The sequence below is a fragment of the Scylla paramamosain genome, unplaced genomic scaffold (assembly GCF_035594125.1).
Source record: "Scylla paramamosain isolate STU-SP2022 unplaced genomic scaffold, ASM3559412v1 Contig19, whole genome shotgun sequence".
Lineage (NCBI taxonomy): Eukaryota > Metazoa > Arthropoda > Malacostraca > Decapoda > Portunidae > Scylla > Scylla paramamosain.
This window is the reverse complement of record NW_026973684.1, coordinates 964,154-985,917: the sequence shown is the minus strand read 5'-3', so window position 1 is coordinate 985,917 and position 21,764 is coordinate 964,154. Positions and strand designations below refer to the sequence as shown.

The window sequence follows — 21,764 nt, the reverse complement described above, 5'->3', positions numbered from 1 at the left end:
GCGCGACGGCGCGGGAGGAACACTGGGAAAGTGTTGTGGTCTTACTGCGTGGCGGCTAACGTGGAGCGCCGAGCAGGACGAGAGGGTGGTGGCCTGCAAGGAACACTTTCCGCACACCTGGCAGTCCTTGGGCACGGGGTAATGGCGGGGGTTGTGTCCAGTGTAGGAGTACATAGATACACCATTAGAAGTTCGAGGTAGGTTCCAGTAATGCGGTTTACACATCGTTGGGTACTGCCACGGTCTCGGTCATTCGGCTGACTGGACGCCTACCTAAAACACCACACACTCACGCCTGCAATAGTTTTCCTTTATTGTGATTTAAGCACCACCTGGAGTTTGGGTAAGCACTTTGTATTATGATAGTATTGTGATTATGATGTATTGTGATTATGATATATTTATTTAGTATTAACTATGATGAACATGTAAGTGTATGTGATTGCAGTTAAAAGTATTTGGGTGATCTTGTTAAGTACTTATTGTGAATGTGCCTTGTTGGTGATATTTGATAGAAACATGATTTTCTATGCTAAATTTCTTTAGACCAATGATCCCTAATTTTGCCGATGTTGCTTATTCATTGACAGAACTCTTACGGCATAATCCATCTTCTAAATCTCTCTCATGGACAGATGTTGCAAGGGACTCCTTCAACAATTTGAAGCAAGCCCTAGTCACTTGTCCTACCCTCGCCTATCCCTCTCAGAAGGCAACTGATTACCAGCTTGTGACTGACAGCTCGAGCTTCGCAGTTGGCGCAGCTCTATACCAGATTATAGATGACACGCCTACGCCTCTAGGATTTTATTCCAAAAAGCTCTCTGACACTCAGAAAACCTATTCCACCTATGACAGAGAACTCTTAGCTTCTTATTTGGCTGTCATTCACTTTAAAACACTCATTGATGGCCACTCGGTCACCTTGTTCCTTGACCATAAACCTTTAGTTTCTGCCTTCCATTCTAAGTCAGTTGCAAAGTCTGATAGGCAACAACGGCAACTTTCTTTAATCTCTGAATATGTATCATCAGTAGTGTACATCCGTGGGGACAACAATGTTGTTGCCGATTGTTTATCAAGACCATCATGTGCAATTTCAGTTGATTCTTTCGACTTGTGTGGCATAGCTCGTTCCCAGGAAGGTGACACCGAGGTCGGTTTGTACAAGGAGAGATTATCAATTATACCTTGCCCTCTAATCTTGCTCTATGATGCGACACATCTACCAACGCACCAAGACCGTTTGTTCCTTCTTCTCTTAGGATAAATGTCATTCATTCATTACACGATCTATCTCATCCTGGTATTAAAGCCACTGCTAAAATAATTAAACAACGTTATTTCTGGCCTTGTATGGACAAAGATATAAAGGAGTTTGTAACGAATTGTCTTAAATGTCAACAAGCTAAAACACACAGACACACAATATCACCAGTTTCTCCTATTTCTACTCCTACTGATCGCTTCCAGACTGTTCATATAGATATTGTTGGACCATTGCCTCCTGCTACTCTTCCTAACTACCCATACCCTCTCCCATACAGTTACCTTCTCACTTGCATTGACAGAGCGACAAGATGGACGGAAGCTATACCTGTAATAGACACCACCGCGAGCTCCGTCGCTATTGCATTCGTGGCTGGTTGGATTTCTCGTTTTGGAGTACCGCTACAGGTAGTGACAGACAGACAGAGGTGCTCAATTTGAAAGTGAGTTGTTTTCCGAGGTTTCCTCAATTATTGGCTTCCATCACATGCGAACAACTGCTTATCATCCTCAAGCGAACGGCATCATTGAACGCCATCACCGCTCTCTAAAATCAGCGACACGTGCTAGACAAGAGAACTGGTTTTATGCTTTGCCCATAGTCTTGGATATCGCTTGACACATAATATGACCAGTTACTCGCCATTCACTGCTGTCACAGGAACTCATATGTTGTGTCCTTCTGCAATTATCACTAAAGACTCGCCAATATCAACAAACAAAGATACTATACTCGTACACCGCTTGATTAAAGAAATGCAGGTCATTGATTTTTATAACGTTTCATCAGGTGAATGTCACTCCTCATCTAAACCATAATGTTCCTAACGTTCTGTTTTCATGTTCAGAGGTCTGGGTGCGGATTGACAGAGTTCGCAAAAGTTTAGAAGCTCCTTATTCGGGACCTTATGAAGTAATACAACGTGACCCGAAATATTTCATCCTCAGACTACCTCAGGGTGACACGTCTGTATCTATTGACCGTTTGAAGCCAGCTTATATACCAATCACCAGACAAGCACCATCTAATGATAGAGATGACCTGACTACGTCTACCTTAGACTCTAATTCATCTCCTTTGCCTGATATCTCTGCTTCTACACCTTCCCCTTCTGCTCATTTCCAGTCTGATCTTCCTCGCCATACCATACCTAACTTCCCTCGTACAACTCGTTCAGGGAGGACAGTGTATTTCAATCAACACCCTCACTATTTATATTACTAGGTGAACTCCGTTCTTGAGGGGGGAGTATTGTAGGAGTACATAGATACACCATTAGAAGTTCGAGGTAGGTTCCAGTAATGCGGTTAACATCTCGTTGGGTACTGCCACGGTCTCGGTCATTCGGCTGACTGGACGCCTACCTAAAACACCACACACTCACACCTGCAATGGTTTTCCTTTATTGTGATTTAAGCACCACCTGGAGTTTGGGTAAGCACTTTGTATTATGATGTATTGTGATTATGATATATTTATTTAGTATTAACTTTGATGAACATGTAAGTGTATGTGATTACAGTTAAAAGTATTTGGGTGATCTTGTTAAGTACTTATTGTGAATGTACCTTGTTGGTGATATTTGATAGAAACATGATTTTCTATGGAGTTGGATTAGTATAACATTTCCAGACCATGTGTATATTATAACTTGTGATGTGTCCGCTAAATTCGTGTAGGATTTCATATTCACTTAATTAGTTGTTGGCAGGCCTCTGTTGTATACTTGCTGTGACCGTGTCTGGATAATCTAACTGCGCCTGTGAACAGCGCCCGCAAATAAACTCACGGCACCTGTCTGGAAGTTTCTGTACCAATCCCCGCTCTACAACTGTCCATGCTTTTAAGACCAAACTGGATATATACAGAGATAAGACACTATGAGATTACTCCCCTCCCATAAACCACAACTAGGTAAACTAGGTAAACACACACACACACATTGTTTTATTTATTTATTTATTTTTATATATTTATTTATTTTTTTTCATTCTTATAATTCCAGCATCTTTTCATCTTTAGATATATAGATATTTTTTTTTACTGCACCAAGAAAAATATATACAGTATATACACATTATAGGTTGTGGTCCATCAAAAAACACATTAAAAAGGTTTTGACCAGTTCTTATGCTTTTATAAATATTACATCATAGAGAGTTTCTTTTGACAGATTTACTATATTATGTATATTATGGTTCTCTGTAATAATGAAAGTCATTGTTTATTATTTCTTATTCTGTTTAGAGTTGTGTAGTTTTTTTAATATTTGACTGTCACTGTGTCCTCCCCATCCAGGCTTCCTGACAGCACTGAATTGCTGGAATGTACGAGTCACCACCAAGCAGCAGGATTTCTTCATGGTGACCAAGATTGGTGCATTGCTCATTGTCATCATTGCTGGCATCGTCCACCTTTGCATGGGTGAGTGTTTGAACAAGTGAGCCAGTGAGTGAGTGAGTGAATGTGTCTAGCAGCATTGCCCTTCACTGCAATGCCATCAGCCAGTCAGTCAGTCAGGTGTCAGTCTACATTATATTAATTTTGTGGAGTCTTGTATCCCATAGCTATTAAGTATATTTAAAAGACTGATGTTTACTTTATTTTTTGTAGGGATAGAACAAAATCATATTTGTCTGATACCTCACATAGCAAGTTTGATTGATCCTGTTGTGAAATCTTGTTAATTGTAGTAGCACACCAATCTAATCATTCTTTAGTGCCTTCAGTTATATGTGTTTATGTTTCCTATGGCTTTCTATTTTAACCCTTGTTTAAGTCTTGTTAGTAAGCCATTTTTATGCATAGAACTTTGCTTTATTGTGCTTTTGTTGATTCTTTACAGTCAAGATGTGAAAAATCCAAGTTCCAGAACACATTAAAAATTCTTAATAGTCTTTCTGAAGTACACAAAAAAAAAAAAAAAAAAAAAATCTACATCATAATAATCTTCACCTCCACTTTTCAGGCAACACTGGGAACTTCCACAACTCCTTCCAGGGCACCAGCACTGACCCAGGCGAGATAGCTGTCTCCTTCTACTCAGGCATATCTTCCTATGCTGGATGGAACTACCTCAACTTCATGACGGAGGAGCTGAAGAACCCATTTGTGTGAGTACCGTCTCTCCCTCACTTGGCACCACACTGCCACTCACACCAGCTGGTTTGTAGGCCTTGGCTCAAGCTTTACTGTGACAAGACACAAACACAAGGCAAAGCAGGACTGACTGTGAGGTGCTTCCCTTATGGTCCAAGCAGTAAAAACTTGTCCTTTTGGGTTGTCAGATTTGGGTTCAAGCTCTAGTCAGGTTTACCTCGCTCATTTATGATAGATTAATTTCTTGCTGTTTTGTAATGGAGAGCATACCTCTTTGTAGAGTTGTGACAGAATGGTTTATCTTTTTAAGCATATACCTTTGCTTTTTATCTGTTATCTATAAATCGTAATATGTGAATCATCTTTTTCCATTTTGGACTTGTATATTTTGCAAATGATCTATATGTCTTTGTACCAAATTAACATGCCACCTAAAGGTATCATGAATGCAGATTACCTTTGTTTTTGTATTATTTTGATTTCTTTGTTGGAGTGACAAATATTGTTTCATTGGCTACAGTGTTTTCCTCATAAAATATTTTTGTTCCTTCCTTGGATTCTGTATAAATATTTTTGTATAAATTTATGTGAAGGAAATAGTAATATCTTGTTCACACTATAGGTTTTCTATATATTACATCTTCACAAGAAATAATTAAGAACAGCTTCACTAGAATATGAGCAACATTGTGAAGGTTGTGTCCTGTTAGTACATAATTAATTTTGAGAAATACAAGGAACTCAATGATCAGATATCACCACCAGTCACCACCAGTCCTGTTAACATCACACCCTGCCCACAGTAACCTGCCCCGGGCCATCTACATCTCCCTGCCACTGGTGACGCTGGTCTACGTGATGGCCAATGTTGCCTGCCTGGCTGTGCTCTCCCCTGTCGACATGCTGGCCTCTGATGCCATTGCTGTTGTGAGTACACCATTGACAGCTTCCATGAGTAATTTGCATTGTGTTGTTGATGGTACCATGTGACTGTTGTGGCACAAGTGATAGATAAGTTAGTCAGATCTTTCAGTAATTACTTTTATAGAGAACGTAATTATAGCAGACATTGCTCTGACTTTTCTAGTGTTTTGAGTCCATTCTTTAAACTTTACAATTATATGTAATAGCTTAGATATTTTGGTTCTCCTATTAGCATACCACAGTGTATTTATGTTAGAGGAAAAGACAATAATCAGGAATTATCATTAATATTAAGTTTGGCTTATCTAGCAGCTGCAGACTTCAAGCATTATATAATATGAAAATTACTTACCTTTCTAAATTTTCTCCCCATTGTTTTTTAATAATTTTATCACACGCTATCCAAGCTAATGGTCAGTGTTACAGAACATAACCTTAGTTGTTGTTGTTGCCTTGATGACAGACCTTTGCTGACCGTCTAATGGGCAGCGGCAGCTGGGTGATGCCCTTGCTGGTGGCCCTCTCAGCCTTTGGTGGTCTCTCAGTGCACATCATGACTTCCTCCAGGTGGGTGTTGCTCCTGCTAGCATTTCAGATCTATTTTCATCTGTTCACCACCTATTTTGTATGTTGATGTAATATATATATAATTTTCCCAGCTGATTCATCACTCTTCCTGACTACCTGCTCTTAGATAGGGAAAACTAGCTAAATCCCACTACATCCACACATCTCAGGCTATCTATCTCTATACCAGGCTTGTTTTATCCTTCAGGGTAGATAGGCAAGGCAAGGCATCAACATCAGGGTCTGGAGAAAATTTAACTGCTCTTCCTCTCATACACTTGACTCATCATAACCACAAATGCATAATACTTCACTTCAGAATTGTCAAGATCTTTTTGACTGAGGAATTTAGGCTTTCTTAATTCAAAACACAATTAAGAAAACTAAGAGAACTTGTAAAAGAAGCCATCAGGCCTACATGTGGCAGTCCATGCAGGGAACATACTGACACATCTATTTCTATCTTTCATTGTCATCCATCAATTATAAGAAACGTAAGGAAATTCTCTCTCTCTCTCTCTCTCTCTCTCTCTCTCTCTCTCTCTCTCTCTCTCTCTCTCTCTCTCTCTCTCTCTCTCTCTCTCTCTCTCTCTTTTTTTTTTTAAACATGAGTACATTGTCACCCGAAGGCGCACTGCCGTGTGCAACCTATTTTAGGGGTGGGGCACAACACAATTATAAATATAAATTATATACATATATATATACATTCTTCATGGGCTTATTGTTAGCAGGGGGGTTGGGAATGAGCCCCTCCAGTGGTGTGCTGCTAACTTCACATCCTGGGTATCCATCCCCCTGATATGAGGGACGGAGGACGCGAAGACGTTCCACAGTCTGGAGACTCGCCCCCAAGAGGTGCGCTGGTGTTGGCTGGAGCGGGAACGCGGCACTTCCACTGAGTCACCACTGGATAACACCGTTCTCATGTCCCGCGAGGTGACTCTGGTGGGCAGCCGTAGTCCCGCCAGATGTGGCACACCCTGCACCTGTGCCTTGTGGAACACCACAAGGGCTGCCACGTCCCTTGTGGTGTTCCACTCTCTCTCTCTCTCTCTCTCTCTCTCTCTCTCTCTCTCTCTCTCTCTCTCTCTCTCTCTCTCTCTCTCTCTCTCTCTCTCTCTCTCTCTCTCTCTCTCTCTCTCTCTCTCTCTCTCTCTCTCTCTCTCTCTCTCTCTCTCTCTCTCTCTCTCTCTCTCTCTCTCTCTCTCTCTCTCTCTCTCTCTCTCTCTCTCTCTCTCATACCTAGACTCACATCTGGTGTTATACTCCTGCGTTCAGGTTTTCTGTCATATATGAATAGCTGTAGTGTTTGGTGAAAATACCACAGTGCTATATTAAGAGATTTCCTGCTTCATTTATAACCACTAATGATGATGGAGTTCAATTCTAAAGTTATCTTATTTATTTTAACAGAGAATCCACTTTATTCAAGAATTTAGATATACTTGATTGCAAGATTTCCATGAGCTCCACAATCCATTCCTTTCATACACTCCCTTTACTCTCTGTCAGATTTAGAGCACAAGTTATGACTGGTAGTAATGCCCCACTCACCAGCTTAATGATGTTGACAGGCTGTGCTTCGTGGGTGCAAGACAAGGCCACTTCCCAGACAACCTTGCTCTCATCAACTGCAAATGCAACACTCCAATGTCTTCTCTCATCTTCCTGGTAAGACATTGTGCAATGCTATGTGTGCGTGTGTGTGTTTATAGGTTTTTATTATTGTCATTAACAGATTCATTGCTGTGGCTTTTATGTATTTTAAAACAGTATGTGTGACACCTTTCATAATTTTTGTGAATAGTAGCTTTGGTTCAATTAGTCCTCTACATGTTGCAGTTGTGTTCTTTTGAAGTTGGACAAAAACAACATAATTTTTTGTGTTATTTTCAATGTTTTTTTTGTCAGTAAAATACTACTACCACTACTACTGTGTGTGTGTGTGTGTGTGTGTGAGCATGCATCATGGTCCTTATGGTGTCCCCTCAGGATGTGCAGTGTGAGCTAATACGAGTATTTTGACAGATGGAAAGAAGTATGGAAGTGAATGTACTTATGTGTACATTATTGCTTACCTACACAAACATTTTTTAGTTCTTAACTTCATCAGTCTCTAGTTTCCAAGTTGATGTATTTGTATGAAAAGTGATTGATGAGTTTTCCTAGAGTTATTAATAGATTTACACACACACACACACACACACACACACACACACACACACACACACACACACACACACACACACAAACACACAGTTTTTATATATTATTCAGTCAGACAGAACACATCCTCACAAATGAAGAAAATAGATTTAGGTTGGAATGTTTAGTTAGCTTGGTGCGTCTAAAAGTGAATATTTGTCTAAATGCAGTTTGTCTATTATTTTCTTGTAATCACCTTCTGTATCAGAACAAAAGCATGTGGGACTAGTTCAAAGTACCTGGTGCCACAGCCCCACATGATGAGATCTGGCACAACTGCCTGTAATGCCCCTTCATGCTCTCCTTCACTCAGTCATTAACAGTTTGTCTTACCGAATGAGAGGTTGACAAAGCATTCCATTTTAACCACAGCTTGGAATATTCACAAAGACTCACCTCCACCTCCTCTCCTTCCTCTTCCAGGGCCTGTTGTCACTGGTCTACCTCTCCACCATGGACATCTACCGCCTCATTGACTACGCCAGCTTTGTAGAGAGTTAATTCATCCTGTGCAGTATCGCCATTCTGCTGTACATGTGCTGGAAATACCCTGACATGGAGCGGCCCATCAAGGTGAGCACCAGACAGCAGTGGTGGCTGTGATTATGATTTGCCTGTGGTTTTATTTTTATTTATTTATATATATTTTTTTTATTAATTTATTGTTATTTGTTTATTTATTTATTTGTGTGTGTGTGTGTGTTTCTCACAACTCAATATGGGAATGGGATTATGATGATGATTCAGCCTTAGAAAATGGAGCAATGGAAGAAGATGGAATAACAGGATAAGAAAAAAATACTGAAAGAGGAGAAGCAGGAGAAAAATAGGGCTAGCAGGAAAAAGAGAATAGGATGTTACTTGGGAACAACAGCAATTGATCTGAAAGGAGAGGTGAAAACCCCACACTGGTGGATTACCAGTTTCAGGTATCATGGCCTGCTGTGTGAGAGTGCTGGCCCAGGGAGTCAATCCCCAACAACTTGGTCTCATGGCTGCCTTTACAGGAAAACCTGTTTCATTAAGTCTGTTCACTGAAAGCTGAACTAGGCAAGCTGTGTCACCCTAGATGAATTAGTGAGAAATAAAGAAAATGTATCAGTAAATGCATCGCCAACATGAGTTAGGCACCACTGCTGCCACACAACCACCACATCAATACATACTACCTCCTCAGAGCTTATTTATAGTTGAAATGTATAATTATCATGATGATCTGTTGAACAACAGACAAACCACTTCACTCTGAGAAGGCTGTGTGTGTGTAGCTGAAAGAGGACATAGTTGTCACAGAAATTATACTAAATATATAGACAAATGGCATGCTGATAATTAGAACAGGACACAGATGCCACAAGACTACAACGCCTCCCTCTCTGTGCAGGTGAACATCATCGTTCCCATCGCCTTCCTGCTGGTGTGTGGCTTCCTGGTGTTTCTGCTGCTGTATGTGCGGCCATATGAGGTGGGCAAGGGCCTGCTCATCACTGGCTCTGGGGTGCCTGCCTACTTCCTCTTTGTGTACTGGCAGAACAAGCCAAAAATTGTCAGAACAGCACTTGGTGAGTGGTCTGTTTATGGTTGTCCTTTTGTTGATGGGATGTTAGGCCAGTGTGCCACAAAATAGTAGCAAGACAATACTGAGTGTTATGAATGAGCCCTTACTTGTGGAGGGGCACTGAAAGACTAGGGCTTTCTTTTCCATCTTTCTTGAATATTTCTTGATAATGTGAGTAATATTCACTGTTTGCCATATTTTCCTTGGCAAGAAAATAAATGATGAACAGTATGGTTTACCACCTTCTTACATTAAACTATTTCAGTGCCATCTATTCACTCACCAACAGCTGGAGCAAGGAATATACATCCATACTTTCATTCATATAATAATGTAATAACATTCTCAGTACTTTTTTACATCTTAGCCTCAAGCTGTATAAATTTATGTGCATCTATCTCTATACTAAGCAGACATTCTCACAAAAAGTACAGAGAATTAAACTATCCATTCCCTCACACAGCATCACCTGACCTGGTGTCCACACATCCAAAACTGACATTGTCCTGTGTCCTTCCAACAGACCAACTCACTGTTTGGACACAGTTGCTCTTCGTATCTGTGAAAACTGAGTGAGGAGTGACTGACTGCACCTCCTCTACCATTACTACCATCACTGCTGCTGCTACTGCTGCTGCTGCTGCTGCTGCTGCCCTACCACAGCTGCCAAGAAATGCACTTGTGTGTGTGTGTGTGTGTGTGTGTGTGTGTGTGTCATCATATCATACAGCCTTCACATATTTTATCCACTTGGTTATGGTTCTGTGCATCATGGCAAATCACACTGCTGGTAGACAATGGATATCTGAAATGTTCCCTACTTTAATCCCCTCTGAACTGCTGTTACTGCTGCTGCTGCTGGATCCTTGGTGATCTGTTTGTATTTTTGCTCAAGTGGCTTGTGTGTGTGTGTGTGTGTGTGTGTACTGATGGACCTTGGGAGGGCAGCTGGATGGTGTGAACTGTTGTCAGTGATGACAACATGCACACACACATGTGGCAAAAGCAACACAGCAGCAGATTTGTCAGCCTGGATATGCTCTTTGTAATCTGTGATACTTTTCAGAAGGGGAATATTGAAGGTTTTATACATTATTTATTAGTTATTGTATTTTGGTCATAGGCTGATTTTGCACCACTTTAGCTGATAATTTGAAATTGGTTCTGAACCCAAGAAATACTTGAAGGTGCAATTTTCAGATAAATTAAATAGTATTCCAATTGTACATAGAGATAACAGAAAGTAAGTGAGAGTATTACATAACTGTTTTTGGTATTTTGATTTTTAGGTTTTCACCAAGAGGGTTGTTAGTCCTGGTCTTTGCTTACTGCCTGTCTGGACCTCACAGTGGTGATGGGAAGCCTCAAGCGTGTGACTGTCTGGCAGCTGTGTGGGCCATTCTGGATGAGTATGTGCTGGATGGATGTTAACTGGCACCACATGAGCTTATTTGTTGGCAGATCCAGATGTTGGGAGTACCACAGTTGCTGAGACAATGAGGCAGTCCTGTTAGGGAAGTTTAGTGACTGAACACTGAAGGTTGACCAAACTCCTCTTGGGCTACAGCTATCATTGTACTCATAGCTCAATGGGTAAAGAGTTGTGTACCTTGAATGTTTTGATGGGAATCCTAGTGCTATTCCCCTTATGCCTTGCTCAGCAGGTGTCTGTGAGACCTGTGGATGGTGGTGTTATCACAGTCAAAAATGTTTTATTGTCCCACACTTTTCCCATTGTCTTCAACATTTTCCCTTAGTATCAAGTCCAATAATCCACAGACTCTCCTCACAAATATAACAGGTGACAGATGCTAAGGAGGTGACAGGACTTCAGATTGAGGGAAATGCTAAACACTGGGAGTGAGTGTGGCAAATTACATGACCTCTGACCAGACTAGACCAACAGGATAAATGAACATGGCCTAACTCCAGGCTGTGCTGTGTGGAGGCAGTCCTGGGGTGAGGTGACAGCTGGTGTGACAGTCATAGTCACTGGAGCAGCCAAGAAGCCTCACGACAATTATAAATTGATTAGCTTTGGCACAAGCCTTTGTTATCAGCTAGGCTTGCCTCCTTCACAATGCTCCTGTCTTCCCCTCTGGTGGTCAGCCACTGCCTGCACCTCTGCCTTGTAGGGAATTTACCTCCTGCTCATGAGTGACACGATGAAGAAAAGGAAATAAATGTACATCTTTTCATCTCTGCATGGGACAAATGAGGGCTGTGTGTGTGTATTTCATAATTTATCTTATTTTTTTTCTGGGCATTTATGGTGCTGAAAGACAAGAAAATTCATGCATACATTATGATCACTCATTATTAATCTTTTTATTTTATTATCCTTTTCATTATCATCAAGACCGTGCTGGGCTTAAATTAATGTGTGTGTGTGTGTAATTATAGATATGTAGTTGTATTCATGTCCGGTGGCAAATCAGATATATTTTGCTTATTGGTGAGAGAGAGAGAGAGAGAGAGAGAGAGAGAGAGAGTAGTTTTGGCCCAACAGTGAGTAATGATGATGTGTAAAGCATATTCTTCTAGGAGCAAATGAGGCAATGTGTCCGCCAGGCATCAACATGTCACTTCATTGTTACCATGTTTTTAAGCATGAAATAAATGTGCCTTTTTTACAGCTAGCTTGTTTGATTGTCATCAAGTGTGTGTGTGTGTGTGTGTGTCATGCGAATCTTTCTGGACTAGCCGTCCCAGCTATTCTCTCTGTAGAGTTTAGAGATCATGATTATGGTTTAAATACAAGGAAGCTACAGACTTGAGCTTCCTTGAGATGAGTAAGTTGAGACCTGTCACGCAGCACGTTCCATTGGCTCACGGCTGAGAGGATGAGGATTCGACTCCCGGGCCGAGAGGAGAGGAGCTGTGGGATTTGTCTCCCTCCCTTGCTGGAGTGCAGACCCCCTACTAAGATGCCTCTATTCATGGGGGATCCATCTAAAGTTGTGATCCAAGGCATTCTGTGTAGCATGGTGCAGTGTGACCCACCAGGGATCCATGGTTTGGTGGAGGTCAAGAATTCTACATATCGTGTACATTCCTTGGTTGAGGTGGTTCCTCGTGAACATGGCGGGTATCGTGAATCATTATTTCTGCTGTTTCTGTCGTATGAGTTAAAATATTTGTCTAGCGATGTCAAAGGATGGCCAAACATAAAACAAGCGGTGGTTGGTAATATTCAAGAACAGCAGGCGAGGATTGAAAACCGTAGTGAACTGGTGAAATGAGCGAAGCTAGGAGGTTGTGCACATGTTCATTATAATGTTGCTTTACCTCAGATGATAAAATACCCATCATGGTGTATATATATTAAAACCAATGCAGTCCAAACATGAATAATCCGAATCCAAAGTTGGAACGAAGCCGGATTCCGGACGAACACCACGATAGCTGTCTCGTGTGCGCACTGCGCAGTGTACTTGGTCGTGAGGAGTGACATCAATGCTTGTCTTTCTCGCCTGAGTCGTTGACGTGCAAGGACGTCTCGTTGTTCTTCTCCTGTGACCAGAGGTGTACTCTGTCGTTAAGGCCGTGGGTGGTGCACATGTGCCGGACAGCCAGCTGATGGGCGCCAGACTGTAATGGTGATCAGCCGGCTGCTACTGCCACCAGAGCCGGTGAGGCCATGAACTGCTCCTCTCTGCCGCCTCCAGATGGACCATCTGCCCTTCGACCACATCTGGTAAGGTTTGTGTCCATTCCCTAAAACTAGTACAGCTGACTTGGCCTGGCAGTGGCCTTCCTCCCGCTGCCTCGGTATCCCCGCTGGGGATGCCTCCCCGCCCCTCCCTCGTTCCCGCCAACCCTGACCTATATTTAGGTGGTAGTCTAGAGTGATAGTCAAACTGGGTACATGGTGCACCCTAGGGCGCATGATGTTTTTCGAAGGATACTTGGAAATAATTGGGTACATGACATGGCTAGTGCATGTAAGAGTGCACAGTGGGCAAAGATGTTTTAGAAACAAAATTGTGTGTCATGTAGCATGTACATGACATGGCCAGTATGTATTAGAGTGCACAGTAGTACTCTAATACATATACATGAAGCAAATTGTGTCATGTAAGAAATTAATTTAAACTTAAATTAAAATATTACAAATTAGCGTATTGTATATTACACTTGGACGCAACTCGCGCCTCACAGGTTTTGAGTTGTAGCATTTTGCTTTATAGTACATCTAGTACTTATAAAACAGTTATGTAGGATGGGGTGATTATTTTTTATTATTAAAACAGAGACGTGCTACTTTAATTTATATTTTTCAGTCTTGAAACTATGTATTTTTTATTTATTTATTTATTTTTTTTTTGTAATTCATTATCCTATGTGTTAGGATACATGAATATCTCAAAAGCTCCCTTGAAGGTCCATGAGCTTATAAAAGGTTGGGAAGCAGTGGTCTAGAGGATCCGCCTCACTGTTGCGGCGTTCCGCCACTGGTGCCCGTCCTGGCGTCCTTCTCTCCCTTTCTCGAAAGGCCGCTTGGTCGGGTAGTGCTTTGGAGGTGACGGACCAAGGGGTTGTACAGAGTGAGGATCATTTCTTTCATTTATGTTCAAATGATCTGCCGATTAAGACAATTATTTTGTTCAGGTTGTTTACGGCTTACGAACATTGTTGGCTGTTTTAGGCTGCTCGATATTGTTACTCCTAAAGGGAAGGAAGTCCTGGATGAGTGTGTGGGTGTACCTTGGCGTCAGCAAAACAAGGTTAGTGAGTGTCCATGAAAGGAGGAGGAGGAGGGAAAGAGAAAAATAGTATTAGTACTACTACTAATAATAATAATGCAATATGTGGTATAAATTATTGCATATCGCAGAGTCTCGTGGCGTAATGCATCCCACAATTACGTATTTGCTTTTTATACGAAACATGGTTACACTTCTTTCAAGTTCACAGAAAACGGATTTTCACAACAAAAGGAGAACCTCACAGAACCAAGGACTATTTTGAAACACTTCTGTGCCACGCCTCCACTACTTTCAGAAGACTGTAGTTGAAGTTGCAAGGGTCTTCAAGGGTGTTTTTATATTTCTGGTGGCAGATAAACAAGATTCTCTTGTTATGAACAAGAGAAAGACTCTAGAGAACTCGGCTGATCAAGTCTGTGGCCTTTGAACATTGTCGTATTGAGAGAGTGAAGCGTTTCAGAATACAGGCATCAAACACAACGAGGCGTGATCCGAAGCTGTGTTGGTGCTCCGATCAGAAGAGTGAGACAGCCGCGGCGCTCAGATCACACACACAGTCAGTCCTGCCGCCAGTCGCCGCCCAGCCTCGGATGGCGGAGGGGGCACGCTTGTTTCCGATCCGGGATATGTGCTTGTGTTTCACTTGTGACGACTCTCTGACACCTCTGGACGGTTGTGTGTACCTGGCATCCCTGCAACACACACACACACACACACACACGTCCATGTACCATAGCTTATAATTTAACAGCAAAACATGATTACAAACATTTATAAAGACATCCAAAATTATAGAACCACAAACCAACATAACACCATAAGTTAATAAATACAAAATAAGTAACTATCAGATTACACACATACACACACACACACACACACACACACACACAGGCAGCAGCAGCAGCAGCAGCAGCAGGATCGGGTGAACGGAGCCATACCTTCTCATCACCAGCAGGTCAAATGAAAGAGTTTTAAGTGCAGGAAAGTGAAAGGACTTCAGATAAAGTGAAGGAATACAAGTGAAGTGTTCGTAAAGTGTAATCTGACAAAGAAAGTGAAGGAAGAAAGAATGAAAGAGGGCAAGGCGGAGCGGTGCAGAAGGGAGGAACCAAGAAAGGATACGAAGCAAGGGTTTAAGGACGAGGGAGAGGAGGAGAAAGATATGGAAGTTAGCGAGAGTGTGGTGACTCTACCCATCGTCATGTATGGAGTACGCTTCTCATATGAGGGGGGAGGGGGGGAGGAGGATTCAACACTCCTGAACAGGCTGGAATCAGAAGTGTTTCGTCCTATCAGCCTTCTCCTCTAACTGACTCTTACTCAGCCTCTCTTCGCCGCAATGTTACATCTCTTCTTGCCTTCTGCCTCTACTAACACGCTGACTGCCCTTATGATCTTGTTAATTGCATGCCTCTCCTCTTCCCGCAGCCTCGCTGCACAAGACTTTCTACTTTCTCCCACCACTATTCTCTTCACTTCCCAAATGCCCAAATGCAGGATTTAACCAGTATTCACAATCTTTTAATCCTTTCACTGTTAAATTCTGGAACTCCCTGCTTGGTTCTGTATTCTGCCCTTCCTACGACCAGAATCCCTTCAAGGGGGAAGAGTCAAAACATTTTTCAAATTTTGGATTATCCGTTCTGTCCTTTTTCTTTAGTACCTAGCACCTCGGTGGTCCCTTTCTTATGAAATTTTTCCAGCCCCTGGCCAGTGCCACTACTACATAAAGAATACATAGATAAATCGCTAAACTTTTAATTTCGGAGAAGAAGAGCCTGAGTTAGCCCTTGACTTAATACACAGCAGAGGAGGAAAGTGCTTGAACTTTGCCGCATATTATACAACTTTTTTTTTTTTTTACTATTCTTTCTTTTTGCTATATTTGAGGAACTAGACCTTGTAAAATATTGTTTTATGTAAAGTCACTTGTCTTGCGTTTTGTATTTCTGTGAGTTTGGCACCCTGCTTTGGTTACGATATGATAAATGTGCGTGTTTGACATCAAGACTTTGCCTGTATTTATATTCTTGTTATCTATTTTAAAATCTGTTTTATGTATTTTTATAGGTGTAGTTAATACGATTTGCTTTTTATTTGATTTCATCAAACAAGTAAAAAAAAGTGTTTACAATAAAAAGAGAGAAAAAGGTTAAGAAATAGGTAAAATTAGTGTTGGTAAAACCTCAGCCTGTTCTTGTACGTGTCGTGTTCCAGTTGAGGTTGGCGTGACAAGTGGAAAAGACAAATATGGTGGTGATTTTATAGGTGGACTCTGAAGATACTTTATAGTGTATGAAGTGGCTACACTGTACAAGAGGTAGAGGTGAATGGGTATTACACGCACGGCAAGGAGGACAAGGTGGCAGGTCACCGCTGTCCTGTAAACACTCTGGAGGCACGTTGCCAAATGCACACTGATTTTCTCACACTGAGCTCATCGTGTCGTCTCATTCACGGAAGTCAGTGTCCTTGCCATACTTTGAGTGAGCAGTAAAGTGTTGCCGTATTGTGTGCTGCTGTATCAGCTGCTTCATTGTGCGTCATCATCTCATGTTTTCAAAAGTCCTCTTCCTTGCGCACTACTTGAAGAAATTGAGTGCACCACCATGCAGGAAGTCTTCTCCTGGTGTGTGTACCGAGGAAACACCAGTTTGTCTGCTGAGAAAACCTGCACAATTTTATAAAGTAAATATGACATATAAAGAAATGACACGTCAACAATAAGTGGAATTCTCCAAGCAGCGAAACACGAAGCAACCTGCTGCAGCAAATTGCTGACGCCACGACAAGCTTCACTGTTCTGCAAAGTAAACATGAATTTTGAAGACACGACACACCCATGATGATTGGAATTTTGCTAATACTGTAATGGACAGACTGGTTGCATGGGTGGCAGCTTGTTTGAGTGAGGCGGATGTTGGTGGTTTGCGCGGGTGTAAGGACAGATACTTACTCCTGGGACAAAGGAAGTGAGTGACTTGCTGGTCGACTGTCTCTGCTGCTTCATCCTTCACGACGCCACCAGCAAGTGCAAGGCCGCTGTTCTGAAAGACTTTGCTCTGCCATCACGATTGTCTTCAAAGACCACAGAAGTGATTAGTCACTTTCTCTAAACTGTCCCGATTAATAAGGCTGAACTACTATCACTGCAATCACGAACACACGCTTGGAAATGCCACTAATTCCCACGAGAGCCTGTTAAAGGTTGTTCAGATAAGACGCGGAAGCATTTCAGAATCCGCACATAATATACGTACATCACACTGTTCTCACTGGACCCTACTGACGGAAATAATTCACCTGTTTGTTAGAATATTCCAGAAAAACGACGTAACACGGCCTCTCAAACCCATAGTAGCCTGCATTTACACAACAACAAAAAGAAAACAAGTTGTTACGTACGTACTTCCAACTTAATGCAGGACGGAATACTTATAATATATATATATATATATATATATATATATATATATATATATATATATATATATATATATATATATATATATATATATATATATAGTATTACCACAGTTGTATCGTTCTTGCATCTGATTGGCTGTTAGGTTCAAATCGAGGCCTCTGATTGGTGCGCGTGGTGGGTGCCGCCAGGGCTCAGCTCCAAGCTGCTGAGCACGCCAAGAAAGGGACCACAGGTGATGGAATCAGAGGTTCTAGACAAGACAGTGCCATGCCTGGCTTTCCTTGTGAAGGTTTTCACGCACCACTGTTTACAACGCGATCCAAAAGCAAGAAGAGGAAGCAGCAAACAATGAACGACCAAGAGACGTTAAGCGAGAAGGCGAAGACGCAGAGGAAGGAAGAGGCCAAACAACCCAGCAAGAAAAGGAGGTTAGAGAGCATGGAAGACTGCGGCAGCCACAGGGCCAACACGGAGATGGAAGGCGTTAAAGAGATGAAGCATCGCACCAACAACAAGGGAGACCATATGAAAGGCTGTGAGAGCAGCAAGAGCAGCACCAAGCTGTATGATGGCAAACAGGTTAAGCAACACAACAAGAAGAAGAGGAAGGCGGGAGACATGGAGGACTATGACACCCGTAAAAAGAGGAAGGTGGATGGCGGTGAAGAGGATATGGAACACGGAGAGCAGGAGAAGAGGAAGGATAGAAAAGATAAGAAAACGAAGGCCACGGAGGGCGAGAAAAAGGCCAAGAAGAGAAAGACGCAGGATATTGAAGACCACGAGAGCCAGCCCAAGAAAAGCAAGACGCAGGGTACAGAAGAGGACGAGAGCCTGCCCAAGAAGAGGAAGACGCGGGATACAGAAGAGGACGAAAGCCAGCCCAAGAAGAGCAAGACGCAGGACAAGAAAGAGCACGAGAGCCAGCCCAGGAAGAGGAAGACGCGGGATGCAGAAGAGGACGAGAGCCAGCCCAAGAAGAGGAAGACGCGGGATACAGAAGAGGACGAGAGCCAGCCCTAGAAGAGCAAGACGCAGGACAAGAAGGAGCACGAGAGCCAGCCCAAGAAGAGGAAGATGCGGGATACAGAAGAGGACGAGAGCCAGCCCAAGAAGAGCAAGACGCGGGACAAGAAGGAACACGAGAGCCAGCCCAAGACGAGCAAGACGCAGGATGCGGAGGAAGACAAGAGCCAGGCCAAAGATTGGGGGGAGATATTCTGGTTCAACGTGTTGAGGGTGGTAGTGGACACCGAGCTGGCCACTGGGACGAAAAGAAATGTAAGCGAGTACTGTCGTATTGATATTGAGGAAGGACAACTGGTGGACGGGGCAGTGCGCGGCCACCCTTGTACTGTTCTCCTGGATACCGGCGCTTCTGTCACTATAATGATGGTGTCACTGGCCGAAAAAATGGGCCTTGTCACGGGCGATGAGGAGAAGGTGACGGTAATCTCTAACACGGCTTATGGAACGTTGCGGCTGGAGGTGATCAAGCTGGACGAGGTGGTGATCACCCTGAAGGGCGGCGTGGAGGTCAGCACGCCCTTACAGGTGTTTCCAAAGGAGATGGAGGGTCACTATTCCGCTGAAATGATAATCATGTCCATGAACCGCCTGGAGGAAGCCGAGATCGTGCAAGAGTTCCATCCCGACGGCAGCGGCAGCCTGTTTCTCCGCCACCCTGAACGTCTGCGGCGGAAACCTGAGCCAGGGTTCGTAGGGAAAGTATACACGTTTGTCGCACGAACACTAGATAGCGAGGAGCCGCTCACAGTACTGGTGGACACTGGCGCCGCAGCATCATTTGTCGTGACAAGGTTCGGCCGGGAAAAGTTGATGCACAGGGCAGGCAGGTGTGCTCCGCCGCCGCAACTAATCTCGCTGGACTTTGGACAGGGCACACGCGCACTGATGATGGACGTGGACACCGTTCAAGTGGATCAGGCATATGACTTCTTGTTTGGAAGAGGGATGCTCTATTATTTATGTGCTGTAATGGACTTCATTGACTATTCTTTGACCTTGAAGGTCGGTACAGTAACGGTCAGGCTTCCCTTCCACTCGTCCCGCTGCGGAGGGAGCGCTGATCTCCTGGAAAAATTTGCCGAAAAATAGATTGAAAAAATAAATAAAAAGCGAAAGAAATAAAAAAAAAAAAATATATATATATATATATATATATATATATATATATATATATATATATATATATATATATATATATATAAAGAAAATGAAAAAAAAATAGAAAAATTATAAAAAAATAAGTAAATACAGTACTCGTAAATGCTAACAAGAAAAAAAAAATAAAATGGAAAAATAATAAAAAAAAAAATCCGTAGAGCACATGGCAATAAAGGCAGCAGCGGTTGGTAGTGATGCATGCATGGCTAAGAAGACTGAGGAAAGTAATGAGAAGTTATGAGAAGAGGACCCGATGGGCTGCACTGAAGGCTGGCCAAGAAGCAAGAGTTCAAGACCAAGGTGCCACACACAGTGAACCTAAACACAGAGCGGTTCCAGGACTGGTGGAAGAAGAGTGCGGGGATCTTGAGAGAAGTGGATAGAGAAGTACTGGGAGAAACGTGTGGAAAGTCACGCACAACTAGACAACAATGGTGGTGGAGTGAACACGTCAACAATGCACTGAAAAGGACAAAGCAAATCAAGAAAGAGTGGGAGCAGAGCGGAACGAGGCAGAATAAGGTGGAATACAGAAGAGCAAAGAAGTTAGCAGGGAAAGCAGTGGCGGTGGCTAAGGCTGAGGCATGTCGTGATTTACTGGAAAAGCTGCAAACACCAGGAGGAGAGAAGAGAACATGCAGGATACCAAGGAGTAGGAACAAGCCAATAAAGGATGTAAATCATGCGAAGCAGATGAAGGATGCTACTGGTGTGGTGCTAACTGATATGAAGAAGGTACAGGCGACATGACTGACAGGAACAAGGTACAGGAGAAGACTGGGATGTTTGTGTGAAAAGCGTGACTTGTGACAGAGGATAGAAAATGAAAAATTATATTTGATAATACAATTATGTACATAACTGTAAAAACCGTAACTTGCTCAGGAGGATGAAAGAAAGGAAAGAAAAACATTGAAGAAAAATATACATATATCATGTGTGAAAGAAAAAAAAACCTCGATCATGAAAGAAGAATAAAGAAAAGAAAAAAATGATAAGATAACACAAGTAAAAAAGAATGAAAAACGTAACTTAGAGTGTAAAAAAAAAATAAAAAATAAAGAAAAAGTAAAATACGTGCTGTAATAATATTATCGATGTTTGTGTGGAAAGCGTAACTTGATCAAGAGGATAAAACAAACAAACAAAAAAAAAAGGAAAAAGGGAGAAGATATGGAAAACAAAACCTGAAAATTACAAAAAAGAAAAAGTAAAAAAAAAAAATATGCAGTAAAATGAAGGATGCCTGTGTGAAAAAGAAAGACAGCGTGAAGAAGAGGATGAATTGTGTGTTTTCCTGCAAGAATCTGAGCCTTGCTCGTCACGCAGGAAGAACATTTTCTCTGTGAAATAAATGAAAAAAAATAATAAAAAAAATAATGTATTAAAATTTTACATGTGTGTTTGAAAAACGTTCCCCAAAAAGAATTAAAACAGGAAAAGAAAAATCAACAAAATATAAACCAAAATAATGGATGCATTTGTGAAAAAAATAAGGAAATAAATATGCAATGTGGATGTTTGTGTGAACAGCGTGATATGTCCGAGAGGAAAAAACAAGGAAAAGAAAATGTGAAAAATGTGAAAAATATATCTTTCAAGAGAATGCAAAAATAAAAACGTGAAAATGTGAATAAAAGTAAAAAATAAAGAAGAAAAACAAGATATTGTAATACAATTATGTATGTGTGTGAAAACCGTAACGTAAAAAATAAAACAGAAAAAAGGAAATAAAAAAAATAGTAAAATGATGTATATCAATGGGAAAAAAACGTAACTTGAAAAGGACAAAAAAGAAAAGGAAAAAAAATG

General features: G+C 41.9%; 2 protein-coding genes across 4 annotated transcripts; both read left to right on the top strand.

Moving 5' to 3' along the window:
- The first annotated feature begins 219 nt into the window (after positions 1–219).
- LOC135097385 (large neutral amino acids transporter small subunit 2-like) lies at positions 220–12,261 on the top strand. Of its 3 annotated transcripts, none has more exons than XM_063999230.1 (9): positions 220–343; positions 636–2,704; positions 3,569–3,694; positions 4,239–4,383; positions 5,173–5,296; positions 5,757–5,860; positions 7,438–7,534; positions 9,453–9,630; positions 10,150–12,261. In XM_063999230.1, the coding sequence occupies exons 2-9, from the start codon at positions 2,662–2,664 to the stop codon at positions 10,200–10,202; spliced, it is 870 nt and encodes a 289-aa protein (XP_063855300.1). In that variant the 5' UTR covers positions 220–343; positions 636–2,661; the 3' UTR covers positions 10,203–12,261. The 3 variants fall into 3 exon arrangements, 1 of the variants encoding a protein (XP_063855300.1); XR_010265645.1 differs by lacking the exon at positions 9,453–9,630 and adding an exon at positions 8,492–8,641 and having other exon boundaries at positions 222–343; XR_010265644.1 differs by lacking the exon at positions 10,150–12,261 and adding an exon at positions 8,492–8,641 and having other exon boundaries at positions 222–343; positions 9,453–9,592.
- A 5,852-nt stretch (positions 12,262–18,113) lies between these two features.
- LOC135097407 (uncharacterized) lies at positions 18,114–18,788 on the top strand. Its single transcript, XM_063999252.1, has one exon. The coding sequence runs from the start codon at positions 18,114–18,116 to the stop codon at positions 18,786–18,788; it is 675 nt and encodes a 224-aa protein (XP_063855322.1).
- The last annotated feature ends 2,976 nt before the right edge of the window (positions 18,789–21,764 follow it).

Excerpts from the sequence above, each read along its gene's own strand:
- LOC135097385 (XM_063999230.1), top strand. The coding sequence starts at position 2,662 with ATGGTTTTCCTTTATTGTGATTTAAGCACCACCTGGAGTTTGG. Across the intron at positions 2,705-3,568 it reads AAGCACCACCTGGAGTTTGG|GCTTCCTGACAGCACTGAAT; the intron begins GTAAGCACTTTG and ends CTCCCCATCCAG. Across the intron at positions 5,297-5,756 it reads CCTCTGATGCCATTGCTGTT|ACCTTTGCTGACCGTCTAAT; the intron begins GTGAGTACACCA and ends CCTTGATGACAG.
- LOC135097407 (XM_063999252.1), top strand. The coding sequence starts at position 18,114 with ATGAACGACCAAGAGACGTTAAGCGAGAAGGCGAAGACGCAGAGGAAG.